Raw genomic sequence first — 26,100 nt, forward strand, 5'->3', positions numbered from 1 at the left:
CCACACCTGAATCACTTGGCAGGACCTCCACACTCCATGCCTCGCTGGTGGTCTCTGAGATTGTGGAGCCGTAGGGGTCCAACAAGACTGAGCCGGATCCTGGAAGGCACAGCAGGCTGCCGAGCATGTTCTCGGCAGCTGCCCCTGAGAACAAAGAGAAAATAGACTGAACCTCCTTCTGTACCTAAAGTCACCTTTATCGTCAGGGCCATGTTTTTCATATTTAAGTTTGGAAAGGTTATTGTTGAGTTTTAATCATCAGCACTTTTATGATATTTTATTGAAATGAATGTAGTTATGGACAAGGCTTAAGAACAAAACAAGGTGAAAATGTCAACATATTTTTCCCCCAGATTTAACTTAAAACAGAAGTGGAAATTCCCATAAGATTTTTGCAAACTGAAAAACAATAGTAATCAATGGAAGGAGACCATCGACGACACAAAAGGAAACAAAGGTTCAAAGATAGACAGTAGACACAAACCCTCACCAAGAACATATTATGAGCGAAGAAAATGCATTGAGATCCCCATCGGCATTATGCTGTCCATGTTATCCTTGAAACAGCAGGATTATACCCACAGCACTAAGGTTAGTGGTAATTGGGTAGATATCACCTGCCCTGGCCTTCCAGGTCTCAACTTTGAGCTGTTGCATTACACTTACATTTCATCAACAAATCTAGAGCTGAGTCACCTGCATACTGTCCCATTCGATCCGGGAGAACACAAATTAACCAGGCGGAAGAATGGAGAGGAGTGGGAAGTAACAAGTGGGGGTCAGTGTGTTCGGCTGAAGACATTGTCCAGTGATAACCGCTCGTGCAGTTCCATCACGCTTCCAAACAAATGCACCACAAGCAAGCACATCACCACTGTGTTCTGATGGGAGAGTTCTATCCCACTGTCCATGTTTACAATGTTCAAGAGTGCTTGTCTTTCAGTGGATGATTAAATGACTGGCACAACAAAAAGCGAAACAATTAGAATTTCTGCCTCATTATCATGGTAATCTTATCAGTGGGATAATGAGGTATTAATGGATATTTAATGTGCATCTCATAACCCGATCCCTTGGAGAAAACACATAAGGAAATCGCTGTAAATTCACTTAATGACGGAAAAGTCCCCCAACGCCATATTCCGAAGAATGAAAAATGGTGCATGCAAATGAGAAGGAACCAAGGTCAATAAGACTGCAGGGACCAAATGAATGTCAGAGAGAGAGAGAGAGAGAGAGAGAGAGAGAGAGAGAGAGAGAGAGAGAGAGAGAGAGAGAGAGAGAGAGAGAGAGAGAGAGAGAGAGAGAGAGAGAGAGAGAGAGAGAGAGAGAGAGAGAGAGAGAGAGAGAGAGAGAGAGAGAGAGAGAGAGAGAGAGAGAGCTTGGTCACAGAAGCACTCAGGCATTGGTAGATGAATACCATATATCATGAAATAGTGCAAGCTAAAATCCATGACATAATTTGAATGAGTACTGAGAACATTTAAGGAATAATGTAAGAGATGATTCCATATCTTGATAAAATTGCAACAATGTAAAATGTGATCATGGCCAACGCAAACTCCAATGAAGTTGGGACATTGTGTTAAGAATAAAAAATCCTCTTCAACTAAATGCATATGAATACACAAAAAATACAATATATCCAATGTTCAAACTGTTCAATCTTAGTGATAGGTTTTGACATCTGAGAATGCGTAACTGAAATTCCAGAGATTATGCACTTTGTACAATGTTCCTATCTGAAAAAATAAATAAAATACTCAAATGTGCATGCAGAATGAAATACAATCAACTGTTTGCCCACTCACTGTCTTAGCTTATCATGGCACGCAATACAGTTTTATTTGTAGTTTTTTTCACCCCTGCAGATCTCCAAAGAATATTGTGGAAGATCTCCATGTTCAAAAAACCTCATGGTGTCATTTCACAAATGTGCCACAGGTGAAGACATTTTCCTGAAGATAGAGCTGCACTCATATGGACAAAATAAATGTAGTATTTTTACTATAAGTAGAGTGGGCATTCAGGGGCAAGTAGCTGTGAAAAAATAGGTCATGGGCACCATAAAAAATGTAAGTATTTGAGAAGATGGCAAATAGGTTTTCACAACACATTTGTGTTACTAAATGGTGAGTATAGTTTTGCTTTGTTTGAATGTTGCTATGCCGATGACCATTTTGTGTTTGGGAGCCTTTTATCAAGAATCTTCATCTATATTAAGTTCATAGAGTTGCTTGTTCTAAAGCCACAAGGGGACACAAGCCAGTGTCTTCTTGTGCCGGTCCCAAGCCCGGATAAATAATAATAATCCATTTCATTTCTAAGCGCCTTTCAATACAGAGGGTTGTACCAGGAAGGGCATCTGATGTAAAAGCTTGGCCAAAACAAACATGCGGATCAAATCTCTGAAGATGGAGGACACTGATTCGCTGTGGCGACCCATGAAGGGAAAAGCCGAAAGGAAAAGAAGAAGAGAGAAATTACTAAAAAAAAAAAATCAGAAAAGCCTGGCCATACCTGCTATTTCCTGCAGACGATCTTCATCCATGTTGGGATCAAAATCACTGCCAAGGACATCAGTGCTCCAAGTCTCACTGACAGTCTCAGAGATGTCCCGATCCTCTGTCAGGCCCATCATATCTCGGATTTCAAACTTGCGCAGTTTGTCATCCAAGTTGTCCTGAGTGGTGGCTGATTGAGGCCATATGGTATTATTTCGATTGCACATTTTGGACATACACAGTTTACAATAGTATATTTCATTTGGGGCGTGAGTTAGCATAACACCCCTAGAAATACAATATATGATTTTTTTCCCTCCTTTGTTTGACAATAAAAGTAAATAAATAATAAATTAATTATAAAACGGGAAATAGTGCAATCACCTTGTTCATGCTCCAAAAGCTGGAGAGCCTCCACGCCGTTGCTTCCTGAGGGTCCTGCTCCCAGCTCAGATACAGATTCTCCCTCCAGATCAAGGGACGACACTGAATTCGAACGATTGGATGGGCCTGAGGAACATATTGAAAGGACCAACTTCATCTCAAGTTTGGGAAATGTCTTGATTCAACACCAATATGACACCAAACAACTAAAAAAACGTGTTCATTTTATCACAGATGGGAATTGAATATTGGCAAACATGTGCCCATGTGTGACTTAAGACAGAAAACTAACCCTCAGAAATGCCTTCCAAGTTGTCACTGCAGAGTGAAAAGCGAAGCGTTTTGTCTGGTTTACCATGCAGCTTTGTGTCATCTGCATGGCTGTCACCTTGTGCCGCATCAGCCATCTGCAAGTTTAAAACCTATGGTGGAGAATACAGTGGAGAGTACTAACTATAAATCAGAGTGTGCATGATACATTAATGATGATGATGTTTAAAATCATAAAATGGATGACAAGATAACTATACTTTCACGCAGTGAGGGGAGGGCAGGATTTATTTACAACTTCATTACCACTACTTTAGCTTAATGCATTGTTTCATGGCACTTTACCTCATTCTCTGACATCATTCCAGGGATAGTCTGAGGACCATTTCCAAACGATATTACGAGCACCTCTTCTGGCATCAGATCTTGCAACGAGTCTTGGGAGCTAGTCTCTGCTTCCCCCTCCTGGGCTATGTTGGTACGGCTACGGCTCCGAGCAGCTGCTGTTTGGAGGGCAATGCCAAAATTAGCTAATCATTCAAAGACATTTATGTTGTACCAGTGACGTGCAGTCAGGGGAGGCTGTGCCTCACTTGTCATCATAGAAATATCAAATGAAAAAATAAATTAAAGTTATATTTATTTAGTGATTTGTACTTTAAAGTTATTTTCCATTTAACCCCACCATTTTTGGATTTTTTTTCAAAATCGCTGAATTTTCACATTTACCGTTCAAATACTAAGTGCAGATGAGCGGTGAGGCAGCAGCCAGCTGAGCCTCACCATGAATTGCGCAATGACCATACTAAGTGTGCTGGGTTGCTCTCCAGTGAGAACGCATTGCTGTCCCTCTGCATATCGCGATTAAAGTGTTCAAACACTTTTAGTATATGAACTAAATTTCTACAGTTTAGCTGGTGTATATAATGGACAGTCACTTTACATTATAAACACTGTACTACAGTGTTTAATTTATTTTTATCAAAACTGTGTCCATAGGTGAGGCACACTGTTCTCCTGCCTCATGACAGGGGGCGCTGGTGATTACAGAGACTCTTCTTGCGCCTCCTCGGCTGCAGAATGATAGAATTAGTGAGAGCAAGATTCAGTAAACAGTTAGCAAGTTAAGTGCAACCATCCAGTAATTTTTTTGTGTTGCTTGGCCTTATTTTCTTCTACAAAGAAGGTATCAATGCCTTTCTTCAGAAGGAGCTGCGCATGAACTTCATTTATAAGTAAAGGTAACACAATACTATTTTTTTATTCTTTTTTTCAATGTTACGGTTTATATAAAGAATGCTGATTGTTGCCAATTAAATGGTGAATAAGCTACTCTGTAGAGTTCATATGTTTGTAAATCTGACTGTGATGACGTCAGTGCCTCACCAGCTATGAACCTCACTGCACGTCACTGTGTTGTACGTATAATATATTTTTGTAATTAAGTGCATCTCCATGGTTGGACTTGTAGAATATCGTACAGCAGTGTTTCCTGATTAAATTAATGCTTGCACAGTAGCAAACAGCCAATCTTCATACACTTACCAATGTGAAGTTAATCTATATGTAGAACTCTGCTTAAACAAGGTCTGAGGTAATAACATTTTCAAGACTGCACGGACCTTGTTCAAGATATAAACACGGAGTTCCTTAACATGATAATGATAACAGCACATGCACATCAATTTGCTTCCATACACAAAACAAAGCATAATGTTTGGAACGTTACTGCACAAAATGAGGCTTGGGGAGCAGAGGACGATGATTTGTGTAGTTATTATTCCTGATTCTATACGGAGTCTCCCTATTTTACAAAGCGACAGCTTCAGCACTATGTAGGTTAACCCAAAGTTGACGTAAAACGCGATGTATGCTTCTACTATCTAAATTATCTTACATACATAGACATAACAATCAATGTGACATGCTGACCTAAGTCTTTAAGTGTCTTACTTTTAATGTGTATGAATTAGAACACGGAAACTGAAAATGATGGCCAAATCAAAGTCAGTGATGAGCAGGAGGAAAAACAGCCCTGAAATGTAATACTATTATGGTTTTAATTCTAAGATAAAGTGACTTAGGCTTGTAAAGGGTACCAATGACTGACCAATTACTTAAAACTTCAACAGTATTAAATTTGGTCGCAAAGCCTCGGAATAACAAAAGTTCACAATTATCCCTATACTTTGGGGAGACGGGGGAAGAGGAGGAGGGTGGGGGGTTACAGTAGCGGGGTATTGTTGACCTACCAAAATACCCAGAGAAAACATTCCTCTTTGGTCACACAAAATGTAAGAAATTGAGTTGAGCATCTCTCACAATATTTCAGAAAACCTCACAAACTCTGGACACTGGAAATCCTTAAGAATGTTTGTGTCGTCTTTGTCCAGAAACTATATTAAAAGAAAAAATGCATTTCCCTTCACCACCTTTCTCAATTTTCACATATTTTTTGAAAAAGCGCCAAAGAGCCACATGCAACTCGGGAGTCACGTCATGCTGTCCCCTGGACTATGGGAACATGCTATGGTAAAAATGTGTTTAATTCACATACATCTGAGTTTGAGCAGCAACTTCAAAATTATTTGACCTTATGCGTTCCACTGCATTGCTTTGGTATTTGATGTTATTGCTCTCAAACAAACTTGAAAAAAAGCCCAATAATATGTATTATTAGTTCAAATACCAAAGTAATGATTGGCTCAATGGGGTATATTCGTGTTCTACTGTATTTTATCAAATGTATTTCATCAAATGATTGATTAAATAGCAGACTACCAGACGTTAATCTAGTATATTGTGTGATTTTTCAGAATTACTAAACTAAACTAAAAGTGGTACAACTTCAACGTCTTGGGTATAAAATCTAAATTCTATATCCGAATGAAACAACGAGGAACAAACCTCTTGGCGTAACTAATGGAGCAAATTGTTCTGCAATGTAAAGCAAGCAAGGTGAAAGCACAAGTACAAAAGCAGTGCAAAGTTTCAGCGCCAGGGTTGAACTCCTACGTTGACTGATGCATGCTGGATGCTGGAAAAACACAGTCTAACAGAAAGCTCGGTCAAAACAGAAGATGGGTAACTTCTAGCTCTGATGCAACTGACAGTTTACCCACCAAATGGGGTTACTAATGGAATATGAGCCGACAAGGAGGTGGTTGTAGTGTCCCAAGATGTTAGGGTGGCTAGGTGTTGTCCTGGTCAGTCATTGGCAGCACAAGAAGGGGTAAAACGACAAAGATGGGGAGTAGCAGAAAGCATTTAGAATATATGTCACACTTCCATTTAGAAGTAATTTGAGTATTAAGACGTTATGTATTACAATCATATTTCAGAAGCAAGTGGTCCATTTCTAATTAAGAAGGCGCTGTGTTATCGTTTGGCTTGAAATTACTAATGAAGGAAGTTGAGGCATCTTTTCCACCCATTCCAATTAAAGTTGAGTTCATTTATATTTGGTAATTTAATTGGTTGTCAATTCTGTAATAGAGCCCCAATCCAGACCAAGCTAATTATCTTTATAACAAGCTGGGAAGGAGCTCATTAACTTCCTATAAAAACACAGGCCTCTAACTAGCCATCACTGCCCAGCTTGTTTATTTCACTCCTCATTACAAACAGTATTCTAATTGTTCCTCTTGTTGGCATTTAAACACGCGGGTGTAAAATTGCCTACACACCTGCACATGAAGAATTTACAAGTGGTTGCATCATTGTCAGCATGCTAATAAATTCACTGTAAAAGACAGATCAGGCAGAGGAGGTCGGTACCTAGAGGGAGTCGGTTCTTCTTATTAGCGGGAGTACTAGCAGGTGAGAGCTGGGGGGTGTTGGAAGGGGTAAGTTCCAGACTGTTGCTCTTCCCAGTTTGGGGCACATTGGCCAACAGAGTTTCCAGGGCCATGTGCTCCTCCTCCCTAAGGTGATCTGCAGCCATCACCCGACGCACAAAATCCACCTATGTATGAAAGTACAGTCTTTCCTGAGGATTTCAAATTCTGACCATGCACCAAAAATCATTATTTGAAAATTCGGAACAACTTCTGTAGACAAAAGTGATATTTTGAGATTTGAGAAACACATGCAGAATAACAAAGAAAGATGAAGTTAAATCGGAGAACTCAAAATATTTTTAGTATTCTTAGAATATTTTGTTTTTTTATCTTTTCACCCCACCCCCATCCCCTTTCAAATTGCTGCTGTGGACTGCAAATTTCCCCATTGTGGGACTATTAAAGGCTTTCTGATTCTGATTTTGATTCTGCTATTTTATACAGATACTTCTCTAAATCCTTTCATGTAAAGCACATACTACCGTCTTCTAGAATATTCAATATATTTTCGGATCCGCTTTTTCCCCACTAGAGTCGTAGGGAATTGATTCTGGAATCTATTCCAGCTGAGTTCGGGCACAAGGTGGGGGTCGGGCACCCTGAACTGATTGTGTGTTTCCAAGTTGTGTTTTTTCTTTTTTTTTTTTTTTTTTTTTTTTGGGGGGGGGGGAGAGGGGGGTTAAGCTTTTCAATCAAGTTTAAAATAAACAATTGTCATGAATACTCAATATCTGATTTCAATTCAAAGCTCGAGGCTAAATTAACCAAAGAGGAAACTAAATCTTTGACTTTCCTTTATGGCACAATTCAGCCTGGAAGATAACATGACATTGGACAGACATCCATCAGATAGCCGCCGAAATGTAATTTGATACCCCACAGAACTCGTGTGTGTGTGTGTGTGTGTGTGTGTGTGTGTGTGTGTGTGTGTGTGTGTGTGTGTGTGTGTGTGTGTGTGTGTGTGTGTGTGTGTGTGTGTGTGTGTGTGTGTGTGTGTGTGTGTGTGTGTGTGCGTATTTCACACAAATAACTACTCTAATTATTTCAATCATTCTGACATACAAATTCGGGTTATGTTGCCAATGTAGGAACGTAATTCCCGCATAAACCAATGAAACTCTTAAATTCGAACGAGAATGATATTTTAGCATCATGAAACATTTTACCAGTGCTATCAGCTGATGATGCGTAACATAGACTGCAGTCCTGCTTAGGCCTTCAAGAAGGTTCATTGAGGACATGGGTGGTGTTTCAACTGCTCTTCCACCAATGACAACATCTAGAAAAGCAGCAACACAACTCTGGAAAAATACATACGGTAGATTAATATTTCCTTCAGAATGATTTCAAGAAATACTGGTTTGTTTGAATGAGTATGGAACCAATTGTAATTCTTACTTTGTCAAATTTACACAAACAACTTTTTCGTCTTGGGTCTGCATCGTCATCAGCCATCGCCAGCTGCTGCAAAAGCTGGCCAACCTTTAAAAAGAAGGTACATCAATATTTAATCACAATTTGACTGTTAAAAAGGTAAAAAGTATATGTCACATTCCACTTACCTGCATTAAATTGAAACGGGCCACTTCATTAATGGGGGCATCTGAGATTATACCATACTGTTCCGGGTTAACAATTGCTGGACAGATAAAGCAGGTCAGCAGCAGGTCGGTGCACATGGTACGCACCTCACCCACCTCTAGACCTTCCACACATGACATAGTCTTGTACATTTGCGACACAATCCATCGTAGGCTATGGGGAAAGCAGTAGGTGTTCTGCTTCAAATAACCAATAAATTTGTTGACCAGAGCAACTAGCTTTGCCTCATTGGTCTCAACAGCTGCATGTACTCTTTGTCTGTAGCTATCAGATCCCTTCTCTCCAAAGCGCTCCTGCTGGACTCGAGTCAGCCGCTCAGTCACTTTGGCTGGGTCTGTCTCCAGGTGGTCCTCATCTTCCACTAATAACTGCATTATGGGTTCATGGAGGGTGGCGGTCAGGAAGAGTTTGGCTGAGTACAAGCCCTCAGAGAAGAGCTTAAAAAGGATGCTGAAGGCACATGTGCCTCGCCGCAATAGCCGTCGTGGGTTGTCGCTTTCCTTTAGCTCAAACTCTACGAGGTACCGCAACACCTAGGAGTCGTCAAGGGTGAAGGCAGACAATGCTATTTTATCTCCGTGTTAAGCCTAATCTGGTTACAAAGTGAGGCAACGTGCAGGCCAAACCTGTAATAAGTAGCTCTCATCTTCCTGCATGATACAGTTGCCATAAAGTGAGGTGAAGACGGTGTGGATGACCCCCTGAGTGTGCTCCTGGTTCAGCCTTTCCCCTGCCACTAAGCATGATGCCACAAGTCTAGGGTTCTCCCTTAACCTGGCAAGGAATTCACCGTAGATGGTCTCATTGAAGCCAAGAGTTTTGTAGCCATCAACAAACTGCGTGTCTTCCAGCGTTTTGGCATGTTGGCAACATTCAGCTGGTGAGGCTTCCACACTTAACAACGCAGAGAAAAAGACAAGATTTCAAGTTAAGAACCATCTTCCAATCCCTTCAAAAACTAACGCACAAAGTGAAATGGTCAATACTTTGTCATGTTTCTCGAAACCACCCAACATTCTAAATTATCATCTGACCTGGTGATGATGAGCCGATCAAGGTTGATCCGCTGTTGCTTGGCAATCCATGCAGTCCTGTATAGCCTCTCAGCTGTCTTAAGGACATCGCAGTTGAGTCGCTGGATCAGCTGCTTCTCCGATGCCACATAAAGTCGCTCCTGCTTCAGGTGGTGGGCCAGAGTATGAATGTCTGGCTTCACCATCTTCATCAGAGGCTTTGAGGCAAGGCGCTAATGCACTGAACAGAGACACAAGTCCATTAATAAAGAAAATAATTCAAAAGGCTATGTTGACAGTCGTAACATTGATTGCAAAGAATGGGAGAGAAATCACAGACAGCACTTCAGTATATGGCACAAGGCAACCAATCGACTGTACAGTGGGGCCTTGGCTTACAAACTTAATTGTTTCCCAGACAGTGTAAGGCAAAAAGTGTGTATCCCAAAACTTAATTTCCCATAGGTAACCATTAAAATGAGAATAATCCATTCCTGGGTCTCCATAAAAAAATAATTTTCAACTAAATAAGCCTTAAAACTACACACAATATACCTTATTCTATGTATAATAAATTTGCTATTGTATTGTAATGAAAGAAATACACTGCACTGTATAATAAAGTCACTTTATTTACATTTGTGATGGTCGTTGATGGCTCTTAATTGACACCGGTTGCTTTCTGACTTTTAAGGTCTTACGAAACTGAGGCATCACATTATCATTCATCATGTTGATGATTCTCATAGCCACAGACTTTTCTGGATGGAATTGTACAATAAAAGCCTGCACACATCATTCCACTTGCTCTCACTTGATGCTGCAGCCATTTCCTCCTCCTCCTCGCCCTCAGATGGCAACTCCTGAATAGCTTGCTTCTGCTTGTCCTCTTGAAGGCAAATCAAATCCTCTGTGTTGAGGACCTCGTGATGGTCAGCAACAAGCTCCTCAATGTCATCTGCATCCACTTCGAGTCCCGTAGGTGCTGGCAGAGATTTTATTCCAACAAAAGGCACGAGTCCGATTATTCCACAGACCCGTAATAACGCGACAAAGGAAGGCGGGCGGGGGCGATCCGTCCAGCCTATCAAGCTAGGCAAAATAAAATGGCACACGGGGGTGCAAAAGCTCGCGATCCCGGAAAGCAACAAACTCACGCGATCGCGGCTAACAATCACCTCAGGCGAAGCAAACTCTTGTGCTGGCAAGTCCAAGACACTGGCGAGGCGCGAGTCGTCGTAATCATGTCACTGGTGAGGTGACAGCGACTCATTTAAATTTCCCAGTGTCAGTGATTAGGGGATTGCGCCTCGCCAGTGTCTTGGACTTGCCAGCACAAGAGTTTGCTTCGCCAGAGGCGATTGTTAGCCGCGATCGCGTAAGTTTGTTGCTTTCCGGGATCGCGAGCTTTTGCACCCCCGTGTCATTTTATTTTGCGGCCCAGCCCCAGCTGTCAACTCGCACGTGACAAGTTTTGGTGTTATTAGTCACGTGAAATCATCGTGTGAATAAAGCCTTTGTGTAAAGCTTTGTTGCGAAGGATGGTGGTAATGGTGGACTTAGCATAACGGTACCAGGCTCTTTATTTGTAGAATGGTAGTAGAAAGTTACTCTCAGGGAAGTGATACACAAATGTCTCGTAGAGCTTGATCGTGGCGTGGAGTCGAGCAAGTCGTACTATGAAACTCCATCCGATGCTGAGCAGGTCTCTGGGAATTGCGTGTGTGTCTGAGTCCGAGATGATTCTGATCTTCTGGCCCACGACGGCTGCGCCTTTATACTATTTCCAAGTGTGGGAAATGTGTCAGGCTGAGATTAACTAGAAAGCCGCGGTGTGCACCTGTGACGCCACAAACGCACACCTCGTTCGCGTTTCTCAATGATCTCCTCCTTCTCCTCGACTGTAATTCTCTTTTGTGTCTTTTTCGGCTGAACACGAGCCTGTGGTGGGGTCTTTTTCGGTCCCATAACAGCAAAAGTATCGTTGAAGACGATCGACGTGTGCACTCATAGAAAGGGGGTATGGAAAGGTAGGCCAGCCGGGGCGCTGTTCGATTGTGCTTTGGTGTTCTTCCGCCGAAGATTACTCCGCCAGCCGTGGTGGGGCGGCGCTCGGTGTGTATCCCGAAAAGTAGTGCTTAATCCAAGGTTTAATTTTCATAAATTTAACGTTCATAAACCGAAAATTTCGTAAGGCAAGGTGTTCGTAAACCGAGGCCCCACTGTATCTCCTTTGTAATGCAGTGCAGAGAACAGTGTCGTCCAAGTAGTTTTGCTGGATTCAATCAATGAATGGTATTGACAGCAACAGAAATGTAAATGCTGATGTCAGGTGCAGTAAATAAAAATACAGGTAACATCCGACTTACGACTGGGTTCCGTTCTGACAAAACTGTCCTAAGTCGAGATGCATTCAAAATGGCCAACGCGAGGTTTACACGACAGCATAGTATACGACAGGGGTCTCGCGAGCCATAGATGGCTCTTTTGATGATTGCATATGGCTCGCCGATAAATCTAAATACATACAGTGAGACCTCAACTTACGAACGCCTTATAATATGAACTTTTCATCATACGAATGTCAAATTTATGAAAATTAAGCCTTATAATATGTACTATTTTCATAATACATAATACTTTCACTTTTGTACAGATGACGGCTGAAGAAACCTTCTCATTGATGGACCACTCCTGTACGACTGAGCGCTTACACAGACGTATTTTCATAATACACACCCACCACGGCCGGTCCATCAAGCACACGACCTTCGGATCTGGCGAAAGTGATCTTCGGCAGAAGCACGACCAAACAGCGCGGCGCTACTTTCCATACCCCTTCTCATTGAATGCACATGTCGATCGCCTATTAGGAGCTTTTTGCTGATAATTTTACTATTATGGGACCGGAAAATAAACACCACAGGCTCGTGATCAGCCTCAGTTTAAATGTGGTGCGTTACTATGAATAAATTGAAGAAACTACCAGCCGTACACGTCTACTCTGCTCTGTTTATTTGTCATCCAAGACTTGGGGTGCGTTCAGGTTCGAGAATAGCGCACGACTTCTTAAGACTTAAGAAGGCTGTTTGGAAAGCATTGTCTAACTGAATGAGCGGTGACAAACACTTCCCAACGTTTTTGTGTTGCTACACTTGAACGCACCCCTCTGTCAAGTTGCGATAGAAGTGATTGTGATTGGCTAAACGGTAGAGTCATGTGTCATGGTAAGCCAATCAGAGCTAGTGTTTTCACACACACCGGAACAGCGTGTCAATAGTCACGCTAAATTGTCACCTGCGAGTTGACAGCTCGGGCGTGGCCTAAGTTCGCGACACTTCATTTCATTGTCGTTCTGCAATTTCATTTCATTTCAATGAGTCACTGTCACCTCACCAGTGACATGATTACGATGAAAGTGCATCGCTACGTCTTGTGCTCCAAATGTTTGCTTGTGCCCCAAGTGTTTGCTTTGCACGAGGTGATTGTTAGACGCGAGTGTGCCATTTTATTCACCCCGCCCGCCTTCTTTTGTCGCGTTTGATTCCGCGTCCGTGGAATCATCGGACTCGCGCCTTTTGTTGTCATAAAATCTCTGCCAGCACCTACGGGACTCGAAGTGAATGCAGATGACATCGAGGAGCTTGTTGCTGACCATAATGAGGTCATCAACACAGAGAATTTGATTTGATTTGCCTTCAAGAGGACAAGCAGAAGCAGGCCATTCAACAGTTGATGTGCAGGCTTTTATTGAACAGTTCCATTCAGAAAAGGCTATAAGAATCATCAACATAATGAATGATAATGTGATGCCTCAGTTTCGTAAGACCTTACAAGTCAGAAAGCAACAGGTGTCAATTAAGAGCCATCAATGACCATCACAAATGTAAATAAAGTGACTTTATTATACAGTGCAGTGTATTTCTTTCATTACAATACAATAGCATGTTTATTATACATAGGATAAGGTAGGTTGTGTGTAGTTTTAAGGCTTATTTAGTTGAAAAGTATATTTTATGGTAGCCCGGGAACTGATTATTCCCATTTTAATGGTTTCCTATGGGATTTTTTTTTGAGATACACACTTTTCGCCTTATACACTCTGTCTGGGAACCAATTAAGTTCGTAAGTTGAGGTCTCACTGTATTCTCGTTTTTTTCTGTTCATTTTCTGTTGGGGCCGCAGTTGGCGGAAAGCGCAATTTTTATTGGATGATACTGGCCGTGAGTTGAAACAGGTAAACGCCCCATTTAAATGAGTCTGACGAGTAAAAACAAGGTACACTTCAGCTTGAATGCACCGGAGGATTTGCCTTTGTGGAGAGAAAAGGTTATGGTTCTAATTTGCAATGAAACAATACCATCGATGAAACAGTCGAATGTCAGTGACATTTTAACAAGCCCAATGTTAACGTTTAGCATCAACATACTTCTGTGAGAAGTATGTTGCATAGCAAGTGTGTTAGCTAATGAGCCGTGTGCAGGCTAGCTAGCAGTAACTTCGCCTATGGATCCCGGCAATTTGACTTTCATTCCGATCGTTTGGCTGGATTTTTACCAATCATGAGGAACGGAAAACCATTCATGTAAACGGTGAGTACGATCACAAAGTTATTTTAAATAATATATTCTGACTTTGTGTTGTAAAGTAGCTGCGCGTGCGTTTGCGTGTGCGCGAGCGTGTTGTGGCTCTCACTCAAAAACATTTCGAAATATTTTACTTTTATGGCTCTCTTAGTCAAAAAGGTTCCCGACCCCTGGTATACGATGTCAATCTGTTGTTTTTAAGCAACACTTTTTATTGAATACTATTATATACCAAAATGTTGACAGTTCATTTAGAAATCTTATGACTTCTAGTGTCATTTTTATCATTTTCATATTATCGGTTTTTGTTACTGTGTCGGTGCACAAGCTTTCTGCTCACCCAAATAGGCACGGCTTCCCACACATGAAAAATCACTCTCTCTGCTAACGGAGAAGCCAGAAGAGGTCGCCCACCACACATGCTCGGACTCAGGCGGACGGGAAGAAAAAAAAAGACATTGCGGGCCGACCTCGCAATGTCTCTGTTGTCTACAAGATTAAAATAACTTCTTCTGTTCAACACCTGGCTTCCTGCTGATTTCACATCCCACTTCTAACACCCTGAGAAGCGATGGACTAGGAACAAACGATCACTTTTAACTCATCATTATTGGTGCCGCTAAAAACTCCGGGGCCTAGCGGACCGGCGTCGAGAGGTGGGGAGGGAGTGGCCCCCACGTTTCTTCCACAGGATGAAGCCTTTTTCCTTCGAGTGTGTTCGAGTGGGGCCACTTCTCTTCTTGATGCTCAGGATTGCTTTAACGGGTGAGTGCTACCGGCATGCAGCTATGTTGAATGAATGGATTGATAAGATTTTTTTTTGCCCAAGGATTTCTAATTACGGTTGATCGACCATTGTATGGATTTAGTCGGTTTCCGTGCGCCTGGCTGACAAGAGTGCGTAAGACCAGGGCCCACGCGCGAGGGCCAGGGAGAGATCGATTTCTTGATCTGGACAATTATGTGTTTTTTTTTTTTTTTTGTCGGTTTCTGTGCGCCTAGCAGACCACAGAGAGTTATAATACCAGGGGTTACGTGCGTGGGCCGTAGGTGACTTGTCTCTTATTGGACGATTATGTGTTGTTTTTTGTTTAAATGCAGCTGCGATGGATGGTGGATCTTCCGTAACATTAATACATTAATTAACATTAGCGCATTTGTCACCATTGCATGACATGTGGTGTTCCACTGTCTGGGGAAGACAGTTGGTGGGCTTTGGTCAGGAGGGGGGGGGGGCATTTTGGAGGAGCCGTGTGTGTGTGTGTGTGTGTGTGTGTGTGTGTGTGTGTGTGTGTGTGTGTGTGTGTGTGTGTGTGCGTGTGCGTGTGTGTGTGTGTGTGTGTGTGTGTGTGTGTGTGTGTGTGTGTGTGTATGTGAGCGTTGCTCTGCCAGAGTAGTGGGGGTCCTTCTTCTTCTTTGTGTTTGTGCTGAGTAGTGGGGGTGCCTTGTGTGAGCTGCCCTGAGACAAAGGAACAGGGGTGGACTATTGGCAGAAATTGTGGGTGATTTGATAAAATGGGTGCAATTCTCTCTAAAATCCCAACCCACCGGGATACTCAATTTATGGCTAAGAAATTCCCAGGGAGTGAGATTTATTGTGATACGTGGACGGAACGTGGCGAGTTTTCTGGTGCTTTGCAAGTTCAGCCATTGAAAGATATGCTTCGATTGAAACTCCAGGAGGCATCTGCGGTTGGCAGGTCTCTACAGAAGATACGTGCGGGTATTTTGGCGAGTGAAATATTGCTTGAACAAGCACGGAAAAGAGAAAATGAGCTTGAAGTAAAACGGGTGAAGAATGGGCAGCCAGCCCTCCTCCTCCTCCCCCTCTTTCTCTGCCCTGAAGGGGCGGGAGGCCCCCTCCTCCTCCTTTGCCCGGGGGGAGCGGGCAGCCCTCCCTGTGGTGACTCCAGCTGTGCCTTGTACAATCCAGCAACATGGAGCGCTCATGATCCCCTTAGGGGAGACACAATCATTGCAACTTGAGTCGGCAAATCAATTCACAGAGTGACATTGACAGCATTGGTTCAAGATTCACAAGAGTAAATAAAGACCTTCTGCTCCATTGTATCCATCTGATCATCTTCTGGGGACGCCTGTGAAAATGATTAACTGGAAAAAATGTTTTCAAGATTCACAGCCACATTCTAGGATCGGCTAATTGATTTGTTCGCCGAATGGGTAAATGTTTTACCCTCCAAATTTATAAATAAACGAAACAAAGAATAAGGCGGATGCGTTAACTTTGATAAACACATTGTGCAAAAAACATTGTTCCTGCCTGCATGTAATCTGCCGCGCAGTTCTCTTTCACAGGACGAGAGACTGCCCTGGGGAAAGAGCCATGTCATTGCAAGAGGACGCGTGAGGGCCATCCAGATGACTATCCCGTCACATCGAAACACCTGCCCGACCATGCCACATCCCACGGCCAGGATGCCGCTCGACGTCCTCATGAATGACATAACACTATTTTTCCCATAGCTCTTTGGTGAATATCGTCCAGTTGAATCGAAAACTAAGTAAATTAAATAGGCAGGCAAATTAGACTGATTGATGAACATCCATATAAAACTGGAATAAATTGACATGGTAAATGTTGCTCGATTCGCTGGTGATTAATTACTTAATAGAGATTCACCATGTGATATCGTGGGACTTTTCATAAAAGAAAAGTTTATAGATTTATTAAAATAATGATCGTGACATGATCATCACGCTCGTTTTGACCTGACAATTGTCATTCCCCCGAAGTCAAAGGACAGATGATTTGATTCATACATGCGATATACATGATGGTGATAACAAATTGGATTTGAAGAGTACAAGGTCAATTTTCAAAATATGATGACTAAGTTTTTTTTCATTATGCTTTTTATGCGGATGATGTGTGCCGCAACAATTCGCAAACAGAGCCAGGGTGGTGGTTGACAAAATATTCAATTCGCAGGACGACTTTAGATGTTTTTAGAAAGACAAGATGGGACACATTTAAAATGCTGTAGGAATACTTCTCATCCAACGGCCTCAGAGTTAAATAGTTCGAAGTTCTGTCAAATTTGATTTTGTCATTTGGAATTTTTCAACAACACAGGAGCCAGCGACGAATTGCAATGGAATTCTGCTTGATAGAACGAAAAATATTCAACGTTGGAGATGCGATGGTGTCCTGGTGATCACCATCCAGGATGCCGTGAAGGTTTGACTGTTGTAGCGAATGACATGACTTTAATTAGAGATGGTTTTCATTGTGATTGTTTTATTTTTTTATTTTCTTTTCTTTTTTTTTTCTTCTTTCTATTCACCTTTCTATTTCGCATCGTTTTGTTTTCTTTGTTTTTTTTTTTTTGTTTTGGACTTCCTTATACATCATATTCTGCCTGCCTTTACATGATGTCAAATCCCATTAAAAATGGAAATAGAGCAGGGACAAGAGGGTTCAACGTTAACGAGTCAATGTTATAATTTGCTACTGGTTAATTAAATGAACTGCGGAGCTGCTTTGTTTTACTAACACCCGATTGTTCTCTCAGCGTTTCCTTGAGCGTAGCTCCATCTAGTGGAAACATTGCATGCGTCTTATAATATACAACCATGAATTTGTTTGTAAAATTTCTCCCTAAATTGAAAAACGTCCGCGGCGGACGTTTCTCTGCATGAAAGAACCAAACTTAAACAGGACCACATCTGCCAATTATTGGAAATCTGCCTTAATACTACGTATTTTCAATTTAGGGAGAAATTTTACAAACAAATTCATGGTTGTGGTATGGGCTCACCAGTTTCACCCATAGTGGCTAATCTGTACATGGAAGAGATGGAGAAACAAGCCCTCACATCCTTCCCGGGGACAAAACGTAGACACTGGTTTAGATATGTGGATGATATTTTTGTCATAATTAAAAAACAAGAAATTCAATCCTTCACAGATCACCTCAACTCGGTAGACATCAACATTAAATTTACTCGTGAGGACGTTAAAGAGAACCAACTAGCCTTTTTGGATTGTAAAGTACTTATAAAAGAGGACAGAGCGCAAAAAACAGAAGTCTTTAGGAAGGCTACGCACACTGAACAATACTTAATTTTCGATTCTAACCACCCTTTACAACACAAACTAGGACTTATCAGAACCCTCCAGCATAGGGCTAAACTAATACCAACAAGGGTTGAAGGAAAAGGAGTCAAAACATATCAAGAGAACACTCACAAACTGTGGGTACCCTCAGTGGTCATTTAACAAATGTCAGAAAGAAAGAATACGGAATGAAACCAAAAATTCAGAAGATACAAAAATAGAGGAGTAGCAGTACCTTACATTGCAGGACTTTCTGAAAAACTACAAAGAGTCCTTTGGCAACACAAAATTCCTACTTATTTCAAACCGATAAACACTTTAAGGCAAAAATTAGTGCATCCAAAAGATAGGCTGCCAAATGAAAAACAAAGTAATGTAGTTTATTCAATACATCAGAATCAGAATCAGAATCATCTTTATTGCCAAGTATGTAGAACACACAAGGAATTTGTTTCCGGTAGAACACGCTGCACTAGTATCGTCGTCAAAAAAACTGCTAAGTGGCACTATACAGTTCCATTTTGGCTACTGTTGAAGAGTTCAAAGAGTTCAAAGAGTTAATGGCTTGGGGGAAGAAGCTGTTTAAATGTCTGCTGGATTTGGTGCGCATGGATCAGTAGCGCCTGCCTGAGGGGAGTAGCTGGAAAAGGTGGTGGGCAGGGTGCGGAGGGTCCAGTAGGATTTTCCACGCCCTAGTTTGGAACATTGTACATTGTAAGAATGAAAATTGTAAAGAGCAGTACATTGGGGAGACTAAACAAATTTTCAAAAAAAGACTTTAACAACATCGGAGCGATAATACTAGTGGGCCTCAATCGGCAGTACATATGCACCTAAAAGATATCAACCACTCATTTGACGACAATGAGGTTGAAATCTTAGCGAAAGAACATAGATGGTTTGAAAGGGGAGTAAGAGAAGCGATTTTCATAAAACATTTAAATCCTTCATTAAACCGTTTTGGTGGGGTGAGGTTCAATTTGGATCGTTCATACAATAGCCTGCTTAGGCAACATAGGATTCGTAATACTGATGAGGTGATACCGGTCGAAATGGGGCAATCAGGCAAGTCGTTAGTCAGAACGACAGGAACTATCAGTGGAGCAGCTGCAGTGGGTAGTTCTCTGCTCCCCTCAACCTGAGAGCAGGGACCTATCATAGCAGAGTCCGGCACCGCCATGTGTGGACAGTCTGGATATATATAGGGCCTAAACTACCAGTAGGACTTTAGTTTGCTGACGAAGTTTCTTGGATAAGAAGCGAAACGTCCGACACCTTCAAAAAAGTACAGATGACGGCTGAAGGTGAATGATGTTTAGGAAATAAATACTTAAACTCACCTATTTTTTACAGTTCCATTATTAAAAAAAAAACTGAATCTGCAAAAAAATGTAATAACCTTCCGTGCCTCACCTAAAAGAAGATCCATCCATCCATTCATTATCTGACCCGCTAATGCTCACAAGTGCTGTGGGTATGCTGGAGCCAGCCAATGCCAGCTAATACTGTGGAAATTAGTTTACATTTTTTTGCTTAATCCTATTTACTTATGTAAATAAACGAAACAAAGAATAAGGCGGATGCGTTAACTTTGATAAACACATTGTGCAAAAAACATTGTTCCTGCCTGCATGTAATCTGCCGCGCAGTTCTCTTTCACAGGACGAGAGACTGCCCTGGGGAAAGAGCCATGTCATTGCAAGAGGACGCGTGAGGGCCATCCAGATGACTATCCCGTCACATCGAAACACCTGCCCGACCATGCCACATCCCACGGCCAGGATGCCGCTCGACGTCCTCATGAATGACATAACACTATTTTTCCCATAGCTCTTTGGTGAATATCGTCCAGTTGAATCGAAAACTAAGTAAATTAAATAGGCAGGCAAATTAGACTGATTGATGAACATCCATATAAAACTGGAATAAATTGACATGGTAAATGTTGCTCGATTCGCTGGTGATTAATTACTTAATAGAGATTCACCATGTGATATCGTGGGACTTTTCATAAAAGAAAAGTTTATAGATTTATTAAAATAATGATCGTGACATGATCATCACGCTCGTTTTGACCTGACAATTGTCATTCCCCCGAAGTCAAAGGACAGATGATTTGATTCATACATGCGATATACATGATGGTGATAACAAATTGGATTTGAAGAGTACAAGGTCAATTTTCAAAATATGATGACTAAGTTTTTTTTCATTATGCTTTTTATGCGGATGATGTGTGCCGCAACAATTCGCAAACAGAGCCAGGGTGGTGGTTGACAAAATATTCAATTCGCAGGACGACTTTAGATGTTTTTAGAAAGACAAGATGGGACACATTTAAAATGCTGTAGGAATACTTCTCATCCAACGGCCTCAGAGTTAAATAGTTCGAAGTTCTGTCAAATTTGATTTTGTCATTTGGAATTTTTCAACAACACAGGAGCCAGCGACGAATTGCAATGGAATTCTGCTTGATAGAACGAAAAATATTCAACGTTGGAGATGCGATGGTGTCCTGGTGATCACCATCCAGGATGCCGTGAAGGTTTGACTGTTGTAGCGAATGACATGACTTTAATTAGAGATGGTTTTCATTGTGATTGTTTTATTTTCTTTTCTTTTTTTTTTCTTCTTTCTATTCACCTTTCTATTTCGCATCGTTTTGTTTTCTTTGTTTTTTTTTTGTTTTGGACTTCCTTATACATCATATTCTGCCTGCCTTTACATGATGTCAAATCCCATTAAAAATGGAAATAGAGCAGGGACAAGAGGGTTCAACGTTAACGAGTCAATGTTATAATTTGCTACTGGTTAATTAAATGAACTGCGGAGCTGCTTTGTTTTACTAACACCCGATTGTTCTCTCAGCGTTTCCTTGAGCGTAGCTCCATCTAGTGGAAACATTGCATGCGTCTTACAATATACAACCATGAATTTGTTTGTAAAATTTCTCCCTAAATTGAAAAACGTCCGCGGCGGACGTTTCTCTGCATGAAAGAACCAAACTTAAACAGGACCACATCTGCCAATTATTGGAAATCTGCCTTAATACTACGTATTTTCAATTTAGGGAGAAATTTTACAAACAAATTCATGGTTGTGGTATGGGCTCACCAGTTTCACCCATAGTGGCTAATCTGTACATGGAAGAGATGGAGAAACAAGCCCTCACATCCTTCCCGGGGACAAAACGTAGACACTGGTTTAGATATGTGGATGATATTTTTGTCATAATTAAAAAACAAGAAATTCAATCCTTCACAGATCACCTCAACTCGGTAGACATCAACATTAAATTTACTCGTGAGGACGTTAAAGAGAACCAACTAGCCTTTTTGGATTGTAAAGTACTTATAAAAGAGGACAGAGCGCAAAAAACAGAAGTCTTTAGGAAGGCTACGCACACTGAACAATACTTAATTTTCGATTCTAACCACCCTTTACAACACAAACTAGGACTTATCAGAACCCTCCAGCATAGGGCTAAACTAATACCAACAAGGGTTGAAGGAAAAGGAGTCAAAACATATCAAGAGAACACTCACAAACTGTGGGTACCCTCAGTGGTCATTTAACAAATGTCAGAAAGAAAGAATACGGAATGAAACCAAAAATTCAGAAGATACAAAAATAGAGGAGTAGCAGTACCTTACATTGCAGGACTTTCTGAAAAACTACAAAGAGTCCTTTGGCAACACAAAATTCCTACTTATTTCAAACCGATAAACACTTTAAGGCAAAAATTAGTGCATCCAAAAGATAGGCTGCCAAATGAAAAACAAAGTAATGTAGTTTATTCAATACATCAGAATCAGAATCAGAATCATCTTTATTGCCAAGTATGTAGAACACACAAGGAATTTGTTTCCGGTAGAACACGCTGCACTAGTATCGTCGTCAAAAAAACTGCTAAGTGGCACTATACAGTTCCATTTTGGCTACTGTTGAAGAGTTCAAAGAGTTCAAAGAGTTAATGGCTTGGGGGAAGAAGCTGTTTAAATGTCTGCTGGATTTGGTGCGCATGGATCAGTAGCGCCTGCCTGAGGGGAGTAGCTGGAAAAGGTGGTGGGCAGGGTGCGGAGGGTCCAGTAGGATTTTCCACGCCCTAGTTTGGAACATTGTACATTGTAAGAATGAAAATTGTAAAGAGCAGTACATTGGGGAGACTAAACAAATTTTCAAAAAAAGACTTTAACAACATCGGAGCGATAATACTAGTGGGCCTCAATCGGCAGTACATATGCACCTAAAAGATATCAACCACTCATTTGACGACAATGAGGTTGAAATCTTAGCGAAAGAACATAGATGGTTTGAAAGGGGAGTAAGAGAAGCGATTTTCATAAAACATTTAAATCCTTCATTAAACCGTTTTGGTGGGGTGAGGTTCAATTTGGATCGTTCATACAATAGCCTGCTTAGGCAACATAGGATTCGTAATACTGATGAGGTGATACCGGTCGAAATGGGGCAATCAGGCAAGTCGTTAGTCAGAACGACAGGAACTATCAGTGGAGCAGCTGCAGTGGGTAGTTCTCTGCTCCCCTCAACCTGAGAGCAGGGACCTATCATAGCAGAGTCCGGCACCGCCATGTGTGGACAGTCTGGATATATATAGGGCCTAAACTACCAGTAGGACTTTAGTTTGCTGACGAAGTTTCTTGGATAAGAAGCGAAACGTCCGACACCTTCAAAAAAGTACAGATGACGGCTGAAGGTGAATGATGTTTAGGAAATAAATACTTAAACTCACCTATTTTTTACAGTTCCATTATTAAAAAAAAAACTGAATCTGCAAAAAAATGTAATAACCTTCCGTGCCTCACCTAAAAGAAGATCCATCCATCCATTCATTATCTGACCCGCTAATGCTCACAAGTGCTGTGGGTATGCTGGAGCCAGCCAATGCCAGCTAATACTGTGGAAATTAGTTTACATTTTTTTGCTTAATCCTATTTACTTATGTGGTATGACAAATATCTAGACAACCATGCAAAATATATGCATTTTTCCAATTTAAATGTCTTTGATTCACTAATTTCTCTGAAAGCTTATCTTGTGGCAAGAATGTTTTGTTTTTGGATTTTCTGTCCCCACTTCTGTTCAGAAATTGGCCAGGGGCAACCACCGTAAATGCCAAACATGTTTGATTATGTTTGCAAAACCTTACATGTGAGCTCAACACATGTCAATAAGTTGGGCAGAGTCCCTAAAAGAAGAGACTTGAGGGCTATGCTGTTGCCACTCCTTTTTGTAACCGCAATTTGTTTTTTTTTTAATCTCGCCTCATCAGGCAGCACATGAAGCACGTGAAGCAGCACATTCTTCCCAGATTTAGACGTAAGCGAAAGATTGAAGTGAATTGCTGAGATGTGAACAAGAATTAATCAAAAGGCCGCCTGTGCAAGTTCCAATATTAGCATTACCAGGTGCATTAAACTGCCTGGTGGGCCAGTCACAGAGAACAGAGGAACTCCAAAGCGGAAGAGAAACTACATATAGCAGTAACGCACCGAAATCCTTAACACTACATCACAAGACAGAAATTTAGATTGAAGCACCAAAGTACATTAACAAAATAGAAGAGACACCAAACTTAATTATTTAGTGATTGATCTAAGATTTAAAAAAAAGGACACGCAAACATCACAGCCCCATTAATTAACAGTATTTGTCAAACACACACAGACACACACACACACACACACACACACACACACACACACACACACACACACACACACACACACACACACACACGCACATACGCACACACGCACAGTAACCACGGCAATACTCCAACATCCTCTTCCCAGTTTCTGTTCAGATAATTCCCTAAACTGGCCATAAGCAAACTACAGAACTGAATCAGACTAATCAGATTATTGATTGTTCCATTTTATGAATGAAGTTCAATGAAAAGAGACATCAAATAAAAAATATAGTATGGTCTATGTGCCCCGAGGAGAAAAGAGAGCATTGTGATTATGATTGCATATAATGAATATTAATGAGGCAGAGGTATCCACCTGTATGTTTCCATTTCAGGGCCTGCCATTTTGCAAGTTGCTGTTGAATATGATACTTCAATGTCTAAGGTCACAGGAAATGACCATCACAGCTTACCTGTTTTCTGGGTTTGGTCACATGACGGTCGTTACCTAAGTCCTTAGGCACTGACTATGATGTCATTTTCAGTCGACAGCAAGTGTCAAAATAGACACCTCTGAAATGGATTAAAAAAATGGATTTTTCTGCTAAATCCCACCAATCCATTTTCCAATCCACTTTATACTGACCGGGGTCAGAGAAGCCTATTCGAGCTTTCTAGCGGGGGACACCATGAACCGGTTGGGGACACCATGAACCGGTTGCCAGTCACTTGCAGGGCTTATCGAAAAATAACCATCTGCGCTCACACTTGATCCTAAGGACAATTTGGGTGTCTCAATCGGCCGGACATGCATGCTTTTGGAATGTGAGAGCAAACCAGAGTACCCTGAAATACCCACAACCTCTGCACTGTGAGGTCGACATGCTAACCACTGGACATTGGGCCAGAGGTCCTGAATTAATAATCCTCAAATGTGATTTGAATCACACAACTGTGTTTAGACTAGTGGTGGAACATGGGCCATTCTGGAGTAAAGAAAAAGTTAACTTGACATTCCCCTTTAAACCATCAGTAATAAGAATACCTAAGTGACTCGTAAGACTCTTTGAGGTCAGTTGGGAAATGTGAAATACAGCATCTGTTAACTGAATTCAAACAATAATGATATTGTACAAGATGTTCTGCACATTATACAAGTAAAACCCAACCTGCTGCATCTCATAAAGGAGAAAAAAATGTTGCAGATGGGCAGAAGCAAAGCTATTACAGTCGAGATGATGTGTGCTTTATGTGTCACTGAGTGATGTGTACAATGCGTTCATGCCTGGAAAAGAATGGACGAGGGAGATCCTTCATGTTCTGTCACGAAAGGATGCCAGTGCCATTTCATCTCCATTTCACACGGAATGTATAATTGCAAGCCATTGTCAAACTATGTTAAAGGTACCAAAATAACAGAGTTGAACAAGAATGTTTGGCACTATTCTCTTAATGGAGAAATGATCAAATGTAAAATGTTGCAGAAATGTGAAGAATGATGCTCAAAATGCCACTCAATTTGTGACACAGGAATTGAATAAGAAGTAGATTAACTTGTTTTATTTTGTGATTCACAAGGGTGACTTTCAGCGGCTCATTCCCCAATCAGCTCCAAATTCTCCCTCAGTCTATGACTGACTAGTTAACAGACCATTTTGTACTCCATCTTTTGCATAAAGTCGGGGAGATAGGCAAAGCTGAACAATACAATCGGAAAAAAAATGCATGGATGCATGGTTGGAAGAGACAACATAGTTTCAAAACATCTGACTGGTTTAGAATTTACACACTTGAAATCCTGCCAACACACACTGTTGTTCCAAAAAGCACCTGTCCAGTGGAACTAAAATGTACTCCAATCGACTTGAATCAAATCACAACAGCTTTATGCACTCTGTTGACAAGAACACAAATCTTGTGTGTAAACCAGACAAATTAGAAATCTGACCCAGATGTTTTGTTTTTGTTTTTTTGTATCGGTATATTTTAGCATTTTTAAAAAAATGTTAAAAAAATGTTTTTAAAAGACCATTTGAGGAATGAAATGTAGCTAGCTACTATAACTACAGTAAAGTCTCGTTATATCGATATTCAAGGGAGTCCGAAAAAATATAACCGATATAACCGGGACTATCGATATATCCGACCCTGTTTGCATGTAATTTTCTCCG

General features: G+C 41.2%; 1 protein-coding gene across 2 annotated transcripts in view; it reads right to left on the minus strand.

Moving 5' to 3' along the window:
- gapvd1 (GTPase activating protein and VPS9 domains 1) overlaps window positions 1–26,100 on the minus strand; it is a 41,029-nt gene that overhangs the window by 13,701 nt on the left and 1,228 nt on the right. The window contains exons 2-13 of one of the 2 annotated variants that reach the window (XM_088994624.1): window positions 9,634–9,853; window positions 9,226–9,493; window positions 8,560–9,132; window positions 8,396–8,479; window positions 8,164–8,298; window positions 6,936–7,122; window positions 6,281–6,361; window positions 3,504–3,661; window positions 3,181–3,310; window positions 2,889–3,014; window positions 2,521–2,694; window positions 7–144 (exon numbers count right to left, since the gene is read on the minus strand). In XM_088994624.1, coding sequence (XP_088850750.1) covers window positions 7–144; window positions 2,521–2,694; window positions 2,889–3,014; window positions 3,181–3,310; window positions 3,504–3,661; window positions 6,281–6,361; window positions 6,936–7,122; window positions 8,164–8,298; window positions 8,396–8,479; window positions 8,560–9,132; window positions 9,226–9,493; window positions 9,634–9,824 — 2,245 coding nt within the window. In that variant the 5' untranslated portion in view covers window positions 9,825–9,853. The remainder of the gene's footprint in view (window positions 1–6; window positions 145–2,520; window positions 2,695–2,888; window positions 3,015–3,180; window positions 3,311–3,503; window positions 3,662–6,280; window positions 6,362–6,935; window positions 7,123–8,163; window positions 8,299–8,395; window positions 8,480–8,559; window positions 9,133–9,225; window positions 9,494–9,633; window positions 9,854–26,100) is intronic. The other variant, XM_088994625.1, reaches the window with a different exon arrangement.

The sequence above is a fragment of the Hippocampus bargibanti genome, linkage group LG04 (genome assembly GCF_051943395.1).
Source record: "Hippocampus bargibanti isolate YZ-2025 linkage group LG04, ASM5194339v1, whole genome shotgun sequence".
Taxonomy (NCBI): Eukaryota; Metazoa; Chordata; class Actinopteri; order Syngnathiformes; family Syngnathidae; genus Hippocampus; species Hippocampus bargibanti.